We start from the raw sequence: 14,370 nt of genomic DNA on the forward strand, positions 1-14,370 counted from the left end.
TATGTGCTTTGCCCACATTTGTGTTTGAGAAGTTAGTCCATCAAGCGTCCGCCTGCATTAGTCGAAATTCAGCTTTGCGCGTCACACGCTTTCATTAACGCAACGTCACTGCTGTTTCACTTGTTCAACGTCTTGTCACACGAAGGCGCGCAATACAGCCCACTTAATTGGCGTTTTTGTTTATTGGTACACGCACGCGATGTAAGTGCTCAGCAAGCATTGAACTATTTGTTGCACTCCCTCCACAGCCCACTCCATCGGCAGCACAGCACCTCCAGCTTCCCGTCCATAAAAGTTGAAAACGTACTTGCGCTTTCGTCGCGTTCACATCGTCGTCGTCACTTTTATTGACCGTCGCAAATTTGGGTGAATTTTCGGTACATTCGATCCTAACACAAACCGTTTGCCTTTACTTGTATAGCCGATTGTTAACGCGTTCGTTCTATGCTCGTATGTCTGACTCGGTGCGTGTGAATTGGTATTCAGTTGTAGTTCATATGTTATATAAGCATTCAGTGTACGTATTGAGTGGGTGAAAGTTTGTTTGCAGCGCTGGCGAAACGAACAGCGATTAAGAGAAGAAAGTAAAAGCAAAACAAAAGGCGAAATATAACGGAAACGGAAGACAGTGCGTAAGATACAAAGAGTGAGGTTACTATTTAATATAAATTCGGTTCAATACTCGTCAATATTTACAGTCACACACGCAAGTATGTTTACATCTATTTTGACTTGAATCTAATGTGTTGAAAAATGTAAATTGGGTGAATTTAAAGAATCGAAGCATAATTTCATAATTTAATGTTGAAATTTATCTTAAGAAAGGTACCATTCACATGTCCTCTTGATTCTATTACCCTTTAACCTACTTCGGCTGATCACACCACCTTCATGAGCGCTCATTCGAAACCCTTGCCCCTCAACTGAATCTTGTTGAAGTTTTTGGGTTCATCTTTAAATGATAATGGTGTCATTGTAGAGGTTATTACTCATTCTCATTGGCGCTATATCCAGACTAGAAGTGGGATGCATAAGAACTTCACCATCAAGCTTCTGCAGTTTCTGACGAGTCACTATCGATGTGTGTGGCCTGGCGTTGTCCAAATTACACTTCCATTGGCCGAAATTTGCCGCCTATTCGCGATTGCCGTCTTCAGAAAAACCAATTATTGACAGCACAGATCCAAGTTATTAGTTTGGCCCATCAAACACACAGCCAAACCTTCTTGACCATCAATCCTGGTTTGATCACCGCTAGCACCGGTTCTCCGAAATTCGACCACGACCGTTTTGAGTTGACGTTGTCATAAGTGACCCACTTTTCATCACCAGTAACCATACGCTTTAGAAATTTATTGATTTTGTTGCCAATCAGCAGCTATTCGCAGAAGGAAATTCGGTTCATTAGCTTTTTTTACGTTAACTCCTGGCACCCATACATCGAGCTTATTTTTGTATTGTGTATTATTTAAATGGTTCATAACGGTCTTTCGTGCAATATTTATGAGCAATCGAAACAGTGCTTATATGACGATCGGACTCGACGATTTCCATGATTTTATCGACATTTTCGACAATTGCCCTTCCAGTGCGTGGTGTATCTTTGACATCAAAATTCCTGGAACCGAATCGACGAAACCAAAATTTCCCTAGAATGGCTGTTACCGTAACAAGACTTTCAATAACGATTTTCAACCGCCTGTCTTGCGATTACGCCATTATTGTACCGAGACTGTAATATATAGTGTATTTCTCTTTTCTGGTGTCCATCATTGACGCGTGCTCAAATAATTCTAATCAAAGCTATCTCAAAATGTTTGAGACGTTTTTTTAGTACGAAATCTTACCACTGTAATGCTAGACATATACTAGATACAGATTATTAAAGCCATATATTGGAAAATAATGAATTTATTTTTTACTAGACTTATGTATATATGTACCCATACTCACTATGTATATATGTACCCATTATCACAATTTTGATGTACAATAAAAAAAAAGTATAGAAACAACACATAAAAAAAAAATAATAAAAATAGTCTAAACCTAGCCTCATATACCAATTAAATATATTTTCACTGAACTTTCCTTTTATCGAGGATGATATATACTATTACATATGCAATATGTATGTATGCATACCATATATCACGTATTATATGATAACTGTAAAATTCAATAATGGATTCGGTTCTAATTAATTCTCTCACAGGAATGACACCAACGTTTCATATCGAGTTATGATGAATCTATGCAAAGTTAGCCAAAGTAAATAATATGTACTAAATGCGCATGAGAAGCATGTGGTAAAAACGCATACATAATGATATGTATGTACAAGTATCAAAATACGCACAACGTTAATTACATATTATATAACACTATTACACTATAACCGAATGTGATTATTAGTGTATTCATACGTACAACTTACCATATATACGCATACATATCGCAAGTAGTTGTAGGTTCGACAGGGCGTATGAGTAATGCGTTGTAATTTGTTTGGCATTAATGGCATCCGGGTTGAGATAATCAAATCAATAAATATGTCCTTATTCGACTTATTTTCAGTATTTTGCTTTCAAATGGAGTTATCTCTTCGATTAGACTGTTAATAGTTAGAAGAGTAATGTAACTATAGATGTTTGAATTAAGAGACCATAGCAATTTTTCTCTCGGTGTAATATTTGTATAATAATAATATGAACATACATCAGTGTTCATTTATATTTAAGACTGGCTCATATAAAAATATACTTGGGTTTATATTTTACGTGAATTTAAACGAATTTCCAACAATAAAAATATGTTATCATAATTTTTCTATATACAGATATGTATTACTGTAATATTTTCCTTATATTCTGAGTGGAAACACTATTCAAAATTTACTTAATTTGAAGTTTACCCAAATACCTTATACACGACTTTCTCGAACATTTACTTCGATTACGTTAGATATTTTTCAATAATTCCCGAACGAGAGATCACACTTGTACAATTTTAAACACGTGATGTCAAAATTGACTAATAATAAGTTATATCAATATTCCTAAAGTCTAAATAAATCTTCAAGTATCAACGAGGCGTCCGGACTTAAACACAAATCTTCAATAACGACTAATTTGGATAACCGATTGTACCCTGGATCCGCCAAGGAGTCAAGGCTATTATAAATAGCTTCTGATTTTTATCATTCAGACTAGACAAAGTTTTAGTCTCAACTCACTCTAAATAGCCGTATATTACTTAGCTCATTAGCTCTCTTCTCATTCTACCGAATCAGAAGCACATTGATACCGCGCAAGAACTGGCTGTTGTACAGCATTCGCTCGGTTTACCCGCGCCCAGTTCGGTATTAATGAGGCGGCGTGACCTTATTTGCAATATCTTCAGCGTTGTAGTTTCCAACGGTTACACGGCAATGAATAATGCCCGGCGATGAGTCTTATCAAAAAGTAATCGATTCGGTCGGGCATGATTTAAACCAACCCTTAAGTAGGTATGAGCGATTGAACAATTAGAGCTTGGAGGTAATTTCAAACTAGTTTGGGGATTTCATGTGTGCCCTATGTTTAGGGCATTACAGACCTTTTTTTGAAAAAGTCTCTCCTCGTTCATAAACAATATAATTTTCTTTTTTAGCTGGCTAATATGCCGCTGCCTTCAAAGTTTACAGTAATTCTAATTAATCGATACGAATAAACAATTTTAAAGGCTAAGGGTGTCCAAAGTCTAATTCCCTGCTTGAGAACGAGCCGGTATTCCCATCCCATTGCGTTCTGGCACTAGATCTATGGCCCTCGCGCGAGCTTGGAAAGCCCTGGTCAGCAATCAGCACATGTGCGGTTTGAAAATCCTTCTGAGCCGGAATGGAGCGTAAGTGGTCTATTGAATTGCTCACTGAGAGAGAGGTTCATGTTGCCGCAATTGTAGGAGTTCTAACTGAACACTGTCCTATAGGTATTCATGTGGTGATGCTAAAAATTATACCGAATGCCAACTGTCCAAGATCCATCTAGACACTTTCTTCTCCATCGTTCAGTTTTCGTTAAAATGAGGTTGACTGGCTTCAACAAATGTCTAATAGGCCCAAAAATTTAAGAAGCCTGTAAACGTAACTTTTTATATGTAGCAGATAGATATCCGTTTGTTGGCAGTTACCTTCAGAGGGTCGCCGACAATTAGAAAAGATGTGTGTATGTTGCTCGGAAACTGGTTCGCTTTTTCTCAGTTTTGATCCAAGGTTTCACATTTTGTTCATGTTTTCTGTACAACGGTTCTTCCTAGCATGCGTCGAGCTTGAGTGCAATCAAACAGTTGTAACCTTCTTCTTTGCATGTGTTAAGCATTTCTTTTCACCAACTCAAATGTCAGCAAGTATCTTATAATAGATTTCCAAGTACAAAATGCATGTTGCTACAAAGCCAAGGTTAATTGTACAAAAAACTAATAATAATTACACCACTTGTGATTAGAAGCTGTAAAGAGAGAAAAATCGCTTCCTTGTTTAGTGAATCAATTATAGTTAAAAAGATGGAAAACGAAATTTAATAACTCGCATTAAAAACCATAACGGTCAACTTAACAATTGCTGAATATAACAACAATAAAACAAAAGCATAGATGCAACAAGAAAATATAAAAACTAAAATTTTAAAACTGAAACAACGCATTTAAACGCAGCAATCGTAAGCAACACTGACTAAAAAGGATATAAACCAGCAAAACTAAAACAGAACCACAATAAAAAATGGCGAATACCGCACAGCTTTTGCGGCGACAGAGTTCGCGAGACTTCGGGGTGTTGAAAAGTCAAAAGAGCATTGATCAACTAGAACTACGGGTGAGTAGCTGCAAGGCTGAGTATATTACATTTATATATTATATATTAACAGACTTTCATGCCCAGCGCATTATCCAAGTGTTTGATTTCGGAAAGTGCCTAGTCCATTTTTAATCAACTTTGTTAATTAGATACTTCGTTAACTCAACTTCTTGACTTACTGTTACATGTTGTTTGACTTTGCTGTATTGTTTCTTTATTTGCCGTCTCGTTAGGAAATGCGCGGTCGTTTGGTACCTAAAGAACACCATGCCAGCGGTACACATCATCATCCGCATCCCACCCATCACCATCAACCCATGTACGGTGCAACCAATCAGGCGTTTCTCGGCGATGCTTTCGACGAATCGACAGAGTTGGAACCCGACAGTTTCGGTGCGCAGGCGAGCACGAGCAAGTCAAAAACAGAACTGGCCGCTGCAGTCTCGGCCACAGTGGAGGCACAAGAGGAGGATATTGTCGAGGGCGAAAAGGAGGGCGAGGAACGTGAAAGTTGGGACAACAAAATTATGTTTCTACTGGCCACAATAGGGTAAGTGAAGTGTGACGATGACATTGATGGCGTTAAGAGCCATGAAAATAACACTCAATTGGTTTTTATATTCATATACATATCCGCCAAGTGTTATGAAGCTGACGTCGATGAGAGCGCTGGTACAAAACTGTTGAATAATTGTGTACAAAGTGAAAATAATACTTTATATTATACCCGGAATGTTTCTAACCAGACAATGTGGTCTTCTGTTAATGAAGTACGTCAAAAGTGGGAATGTTACATAAAAAAATCATCTTATTTCTTCTTCTTAGTTCAAAGGGATATTTACTGTAAAAACTATTAATATAAAATTACTACAGATGCAGAGTACTTTTATTAGTATTCGATGTGCGATTGGACTAGTATACATATGGTCTAACGTAGTAAATGAGTATATGCAATATTTCCTTCCGACCTGCACGGATCATTGCTGTTGCACCGTTGAATTGACTTCTCATTGAAAGTAGAGCATTCTCGAAACCTTTCGTCTAGTAAAGATCAATTCGGATTATTTAGTATGGATATGTTCAGTAGTCTTCTGGACAGAGCAACATATATTAGCAAGATCCCTCTGGTAATGGTAACAGGTAGAGTTTGTTTTCTACTACCTTCCTTTGGTATTCATGTAGTGTGCCTAACTCGGCATTCGAGATCCAGCAAGATCTGTAAATGACCTGATAAATAGGACCAGAATTGGTAAAATAATAAAATTTCGCAACAGAAGATATACTGTTTACGGTGACTCCTCTTTACTCCCACAGTCAGGTTCTCCGAAAACGACTAACACGTAACATAAATCTAAAATCTCATTTCGGCAGACTACCAAATGAAGATGCAAAAGTTAGCTAAGTAGTAGGCATCTCACAAGAGCGCGTGGGTCATATCTTGCATGAGACAGGAGACTTCACCCACTAGTTCTGACAAAGGCAAAGGCTGTCCTATCGGAAGGAAAGGCTATTACTGCTGTTCTTTGGGATACATACCTTACATCGAATACCTCGAGAAACGCATAATGATCATAGGAATCAAAATAGATACAAGTATTAATACATCCTGAAGCAAAGTTGACTTCGTACTCACTGATTTTTTGAATCTCTCTGATAGTCTTGCGCATAGACTCTGGCTACTAGAAACTAGTTGTGTGGGTACAGGTCATTAAGAGAAGCAATAGTATTTGATTTTTTGTAGAACTTTCCTATATTTAAACAAATAATTAATCTAAAATTGGTATTTTAAATAATAGAATGAAGTTGATAGCTCAACAAACTCTTTTAGTGTTGCCAGTTTATAAATAAAATATAAATCTATTGTAGTTATGCCTTAGATCTTAAGAAAGTGTTCGTGAATCGAATCTTAAAAATTTAGAAGAAAATTCTAACTCTTTCTAAGTACGAGTTTTAATTATATTTAGTTATGCAATCCTCAAGAAGAAGAAGAACCAAAATATGTATACGTATATATATTATTATAAATTCTAGCTATGCCGTTGGCTTGGGTAATGTCTGGCGTTTTCCTTATTTGGCGCAAAAGAATGGTGGCGGTGCTTTCCTTGTGCCATATTTCATAATGCTGTGTATACAGGGTTTGCCGATATTCTATCTGGAATTGGCTGTAGGCCAAAGACTGCGCAAGGGTGCGATTGGTGTATGGAGCCAGGTAAATAGAGTCGTATATATGTATAATATATAAGAAAATAAATGCTCTTATTATTTATTTATTTAATTAAGAGCCGCTTACCATCTCTCTTTTGTCGCATAGGTCTCTCCGTATTTGGGCGGCATTGGCATCTCATCCGCAGTTGTCAGTTATATAGTCGCTTTGTATTATAATACCATAATTGCCTGGTGCCTCATATACTTGTTGCACAGTTTTGAGTCACCTTTGCCGTGGGCCGATTGCCCCACACGCCTCTATGCCAATTACACTTATGACCATGAGCCAGAATGTGTGGTAAGCAGTTAATATGTAGCACACTCAGACACATACATCCAGATTATCGCATTTGTAACATTATACTCTGACATAATTATGAACATACACATATGCATACCCACACACACACAAGAAGACGAACAATAAACATCCTTTATTCGAACGCTCATAAAACTACATAAATTGTGTTGATTTCAAGAATCGTGAGTAAATTTAAGTAATTGGCATCCATGTAGAGTATATAAAAAGTATATGTATAATTATGGCTAAAACTCAGGATTTTTTGTTGAAAACTTGAACGTTTACGTACGAAAAAAATGAACAATATTACAATTTAAAGCTGAAACTGTAACATTTTCCCATCTTTCCGTCAATTTGTGGATTCCTTGAATGAATCAAGCCAATTGTTGATACCCTCTTGTGATATGAACCGTATTCCAGTAAGGGTGTTCTACACCGATCAGAACAAATGGTAGTCATAAGGGGCAAGGTCCGGGCAAAAGCGGGTGAGACAAAACTTCCTAGCCGCTGTTTTCCAAATAGTTTGAACCGGTCCGAGACCGAGCGTTATTATGTTAGAAATTATTGGCGTTTTTCGGCAACCGCTCACTTCAATTTAATAATTCTATATTAATAGTTTCACCCGGCTTAAGTAGCTCATAATACAGCACGCCCTTTTGATCCCATAAAATACAGAGCATTAACTTGGCGTCAAGGATATTCGGCTTTGCCGTTGATTTGACAGGTTGGACAGATTTCACATATGATTTATTGCTTTTCGGGTTATAGTAATGCAAATTCATCACCATTCACAATCCGATACAAAAACGACTTTTTTTGTAACGTTCAAGCAGCATTTCTGATATGCAAAATCGTCTTTCAAAGTCTGTTCGCTTCAATTCATATGGTACCAACTATCCTTGATTTTAAATGCATCCGGCTGTTTTTAGAAAAGGCTGCTTGAGTGACTCCCAAATTTCTAAGTGCTTTTTTTTGTGTTTGACCACAATCTTCATCGAGTAATGGCGAAGTGAAAGTCATCTTCAAACTTTTTTGGTCGCCTAGAATGTTCTTCATCTTCAAAGCCAAAATCACGACTTTAAAGTCGCGTAAACCATTTTTGACACATCCGAGAAAGAAGAAGAATTCCTTGCAAAAACACTGTTCAGGCACAAAGTTCGAAATGTTTGAGTCAAAAACAAATTATTGCTGTTTACGCTTGAAACAAATGACATCTACTTAAAAAGACGCACAAGGACAGTACTTTTCCAACGCATGATGTGAATATTGGAACAACGGAATAACAATCAACCACTGCAGAATGAGTTGACTTGAACTTCATAATAACCGAAGTAACGGAAGTTTGATAGAATGGCGATGATTTTTCTCCAGATCATTTCATTATTTTCTCTTACACAATAACTATTGTGCGCGTCAGTTATGAATTAATAATCCGAGAAAAATTTGGCAAAGCTATTAAGCCTAATTGAAAATAGCTCTATTCCTTGCAGGAAGTCTAGATATTAATTGTGAGCAATATTTTAGTATGCTTCCTAGAGGTTTTACATCTTGCATACTTACTTAGCTAATCCTTCTTCTATAAATTTTTTTTCATTCCATTTAGTTGTCCTCAACTAGCTGCTTTTCCATTAGTAACTAATAATTAATTTAAATAAATTAATTCATTAAAATGCTGATTTGCTGCACATCGATATTTTTCTTACAAACAAACACATCATGAACATGTAACAGGTAAATTGAAAATTCTACAAAAAGTAATAGTAATTGTGGAACGATTTCACATTGCACAAGCCCCAAACTATCGTTCGAACCTGTCTTTTTACCCAGCCAAAGACTGTCGACTCCGCAGCATTCCTCGAAATTATTTCAGAAATGTCTTCGTTAATGAAGAAAACCAAAAATAATAATTAACTTAATTAAGTGACGTATTCAACATTATCATATCATACAAATTTATCTACAAACATAACTGCACTGCCACAAAATAACAGCTCCAAGCTAAAATCAATGCAAATATTTACATTACAATTAACACAATTGAAATTATGAAAAATACTCATATGTAAGTTCACACATATACATAGATACATATTATAATAGTTAAAACCAAATAATATTCAAATATTTTTCTAAATTTTGTAGGCCTCTTCTCCCACGCAATTCTATTGGTATCGCACCACACTTCAATGCTCCGAAAGCGTCAATGAGCCAGAAAATTTTAATTTTCACATGGCTATAGCGTTAATAGTTTCATGGTTTCTCGTTTACATCTGTATGGTGCAGGGTATTACGTCGTCGGGCAAAATTATATATATGACAGCCATATTTCCGTATGTGGTGCTCATTATATTCTTTTTTCGCGGTATTACGTTGAAAGGTGAGTGTTTAAAGAGCATGAAATAATGACGATTTATAAAAAGTTCACACAAAAGTAATGTGTAGCAAACGAAGCGTAAAATAACATGTGAATGTACATTCATTTATATAAAAGTATATATGAGAATAGACTTAAGTATATACCATATAAGGTGTTGCTTTAGAAGTATAGCATTCCCCGTCAAAGGAAATAACGGGTGTTAAATGTATGGCTTTCAATGAGGCCAGGAGCTGGTTTTTGGACAGCTGTTATTTAATTTATACTCAGTTTAGTTTGGCATTTCGTAATGAACAGACTTGCTCTGAAACAATTATTACTATCATAAAAATAATGGTCCAGCTCGCGCGACGCATCGTTAACTGCGTTTAATATTCGGTCAACATAAACGCCGGTAATTCGAACAACCATGGATCGGTTTCGTACCACGTTTAATCAAGTGAATAATGCGCATCCTCAGAGACACCTTACAGTGCGAATGCCACCCGCCTTCTCTTGCAAAAATTGAAGTTGAGCCCATCCACTTTGTGGAAGATTTTGCGGAAGGATTAGGTTTGCGGGCTTACAAAATCCAACTCGTGCAAGAATTGAAGCCGCACAACCATTAAACACGTCGCGCGTTCGGTTAAGGGGCCCAAAACGAGATGGCCACCGATTCCAATTTTCACAAGAAAATTTTGTTCAGCGCTGAAGCTAATTTTTTGTTGAATGGGTAAGCTAATAAGCTAAATTGTCGCATGTGGAATGATGATGCCGTTACATCCTTAGAAAGTCCCTGTTTGGTGTGCTCTATGTTGGACTATTTTTTGAAGGATTATGTGAACTGACGCATTCCGAGGGCATTATTGTGTAAGTGTTCGAGGTAAAAAATATTGGGACGAAATCTTGGTAACAAAATCCTATTAATACTACAAGTCAATTGACCACCTAAAAGATGTAATTTAACTCCTTAGACTCCTTTTTGGCGTATTATACTATTTATTATATCAGGTCACTATCCTTACATTTTCAAAGAACGCTGGGACGGCTGAACTATTTTCTAGATTAGTATAATTGACCAATATTCAAACGATTTCGTGAAAACTGAATACATGGACCACTTCTCTTTCTACAACAGGCGCATCAGAAGGTGTTGCACATCTCTTCACGCCACGCTGGGAAACACTACTTGACCCGGTTGTTTGGCTAGAAGCCGGTACGCAGATTTTCTTCTCCCTCGGACTTGCATTTGGCGGCTTGATCGCCTTCAGTTCATACAATCCTGCCAACAATAATTGTTATCGAGATGCCATTTTAGTGTCACTCACAAATTGTGGCACTTCGATGTTTGCTGGAGTTGTAGTCTTTTCGGTGATCGGCTTCAAAGCCACATCAACATTCGATCGTTGCAACGAGGAACGACAAAGTTTGATTGCGCAAAATAGAACTACGAACTTACCTGTATGTGATCTGCAAAAAGAACTGGCGAATGTGAGTTTAACATTATATTTGAAGCATATTTTAATTTATTTAAATAAACTTTACATCTTTTAATATCTTAATTTAATATATTTAAATAAACTCTTCATCTTCTTTCGACTGAAGAGCGCTTCAGGTACTGGCTTGGCCTTCATCATATTCACCGAAGCGATCAATCAATTTCCCGGCGCTCAAATATGGGCCGTGTTGTTTTTCCTAATGCTTTTCACACTCGGCATCGATTCACAGTTTGGCACACTGGAAGGCGTCGTAACATCACTCGTGGATATGAAACTCTTTCCAAATCTACCTAAGGAATGGATTGTGGGGGTCAGTAAGACTGTTCTAAAATTTTTGAATGAACTAATCTTTCTGTATCATTCCAGGGTCTTTGCTTTTCCTGCTGTTTGATCTCAATGTGCTTTGCTAACGGCGCAGGTAGCTATATATTTCAGTTGATGGACAGTTTTGCTGGCAACTTCCCACTTCTCATCATTGCGCTTTTCGAATGCCTGTCGATCAGTTATATCTACGGTGTTAGAAGGTAAACGAGTTAAAATTCTAAATGCAAACTTAGATTTTCTGTTTGCTTTACTTTTATTCTTCGATTTGCTATTCGCTATTTGCAACACAGGTTTTCCGACGATATTGAAATGATGACTGGTTCGCGTCCCGGCTTATATTGGATGATATGCTGGAAGTATCTCTCACCCTGCGCCATGATCACAATATTGCTGGCCTCGTTCTATCAACTACTCACCGAGGGTAGCAGTTATCCCGCTTGGATAGCCGCCAAAGGGCTGACCGAAAAGCTCGAGTGGCCCCATTGGTGCATTGTTATTGCATTCTTCCTCATACTGTCGTCAATATTGTGGATACCGATCGTGGCGATACTGAGGTATGTCCGACCATCAGTCACTTTGTGTGCAAGTTTTGTAAATAAATTATGTATTTTCTGTTTAGATTATGTGGCATTAAGGTGGTGGAAGACTCAGATCCCGCATGGTTCCCAGAGGCAGAGCTCAAAGAGGTGCACGGCATTGTGCCACATGAACCTACCGAAATCGAACGCACCATATTTTGTTTCAATATGGATGGCACAGAGGGCATGTGCTGTCCAAAATATGGCTTGCCAGAGAAATCGCTCGAAGAAGAGGAGTAAATATACACAAAAGGCAAGGAATAATCCGTTAAAACTACGAAGAATGTCACAAAAACAGTGATTGAAATGTTGAAATGAGTGGCATATATTATATTAGAGGAAATACGTATAAATGACTCATACGAAAGCGTCGAGCACTACAGAATATATTTAAAGCGAAAGGAGAAGGTGGATAGAACATGCGAAAATAACTAAAACGAATAATCAAAGTGAGCAAAATAAATACTGCGAGGCTAGGGTAAAGTTATTAACATTTTATTTTAATAAAAAATCTGCATTTTTGGTGTTTTGGTGAATAAAAAATGGTTTGGTGACTCAACTATACAATAATACGTTAAGCATGAAATAAATTATATATATACATACGTATAAATTATACATAAATATATCTATACAAGAGTATATAATATAAGTTAATTCTGTAGAATTACACTTAAAGACAATAATTTAAAGTAGCGCATTGTTTAGGCATAAGTTTAGACAAGAGAATCTACTTGTAAATATATTAAACTATTTATAAAAGTTAAGGACAATAATAACGTTGAGCATACTTGTACTTAAACAAAAGCTACACTGATACAAATACTTAGCGCCTAAAGGAAAATAGATTTTCCAAAAAAAACAACTCTAAATTGAACTAAATAACTCATTTAATATATTTATTAAGTGAGGTGTAAACAGATTCCAAGAAAGAAAAAAACTAAAATTAGCCACCGATTATGATTCTACATATACCTATACGACCGAGGTTGCTAATGTTTCTTTAATTTTAATTTAGACTAATTTAAACTTTTAATTCATTTTAATTTAGATTAAGAGCATATTGGTACATTGCTGTTAAGTTCAAAAGATACTTCTATATTTAAATATGACGTGTTGTATGCCAGAAAGTGTTCTATTTATCGCAATTTGTAAAAGTAACTGTCAGTTGGTTTAAGATCAAGTAATTACTTTCAAGCCTACTTATACCGTGAAAAGTGTACATAAATGATCATATGTATAAAATATATATATAAATGATCAACATGATGAGCTAAGTCGATTTAGCCATGCTATCTGTATTAACGCGATGTAGTCCCTCAGGTTTCGAGATATCGATCTGAAATTTGCACACGTCCTTTTCCCCCAAAGAAGCTGCTCATTTCTCGGAATCACCGATATCGGACCACTTTAGCTGCCATGCAAGCTAAACGATCGGAATTAAGTGCTTGTATGGAAAACTTTGCCATTTTGCGAGATTTCTTTACGAAATTTAGCATGGGTTATTGCCGAAGGCAACAACATAATCTTCAAAAAAATTGTTCGATTCAGATCACTATAACTAGCTACCATACAAACTGAACGATCGGAATCAAGAGCTTACATGGAAAACATTCTGATGTGAAGAGATATCTTCACAAGATTTGGCATGGGTTATTGCCTAAGGAAATAATGTAAGCTCCGAAGAAATTGTTCAGATCGGATAATTAGTTTTAATTGGAAGCTATCGATTCAAGTACTGTGTTAAGATAAAACACAGTATCGATATTTGAATCAATGGGTGGTTTGAAAAGCAGAAAATAGTTCACATTAACTGAAGTCGACTTATGCTACTTACAAATTTAGCTTATTTGAGCACTAAAACTTTCTCTCTGAGCACATTCTATATATATTGATATATTTGTTTATACTTACACATTTTGATATATTTGTGCAAATATATATATTATATAGTTACTTAAATTACTTTTAAAACTTTATATTTATTATATGACTTTTTTTTATAAAATATATAATTTTTAAGGTTTTTTTTTATAAATAATATGTATATAGTTTTTGCTAAAATTCATTGTTTAAAGTGACTAAACTATGTATAGTTCGATTTCGGGGAGTATGATATTGCTTAAGGTGATTTTAATGAAGCAATTTAGAGGTGTTAAAGCTCCACCTATGTTTTCTGCTTTCGTTATTTCCTTACATGCTAGTTGTATATTTTTAATAATTACTCACACTTCGCATTTTTTAATCAAATCGAATCGAAAACGTGAGATATCAGA

General features: G+C 36.2%; 1 protein-coding gene across 1 annotated transcript; it reads left to right on the forward strand.

Moving 5' to 3' along the window:
- The first annotated feature begins 3,807 nt into the window (after positions 1–3,807).
- On the forward strand, positions 3,808–13,974 carry LOC106627907 (sodium-dependent neutral amino acid transporter B(0)AT3). The gene is made up of 10 exons (XM_014248225.3): positions 3,808–4,852; positions 5,068–5,384; positions 6,866–7,043; positions 7,146–7,337; positions 9,483–9,717; positions 10,832–11,184; positions 11,299–11,502; positions 11,559–11,716; positions 11,807–12,070; positions 12,136–13,974. The coding sequence occupies exons 1-10, from the start codon at positions 4,760–4,762 to the stop codon at positions 12,332–12,334; spliced, it is 2,193 nt and encodes a 730-aa protein (XP_014103700.2). The 5' UTR covers positions 3,808–4,759; the 3' UTR covers positions 12,335–13,974.
- Positions 13,975–14,370: the final 396 nt, after the last annotated feature.

This window comes from Bactrocera oleae, chromosome 5 (assembly GCF_042242935.1).
Source record: "Bactrocera oleae isolate idBacOlea1 chromosome 5, idBacOlea1, whole genome shotgun sequence".
NCBI lineage: Eukaryota > Metazoa > Arthropoda > Insecta > Diptera > Tephritidae > Bactrocera > Bactrocera oleae.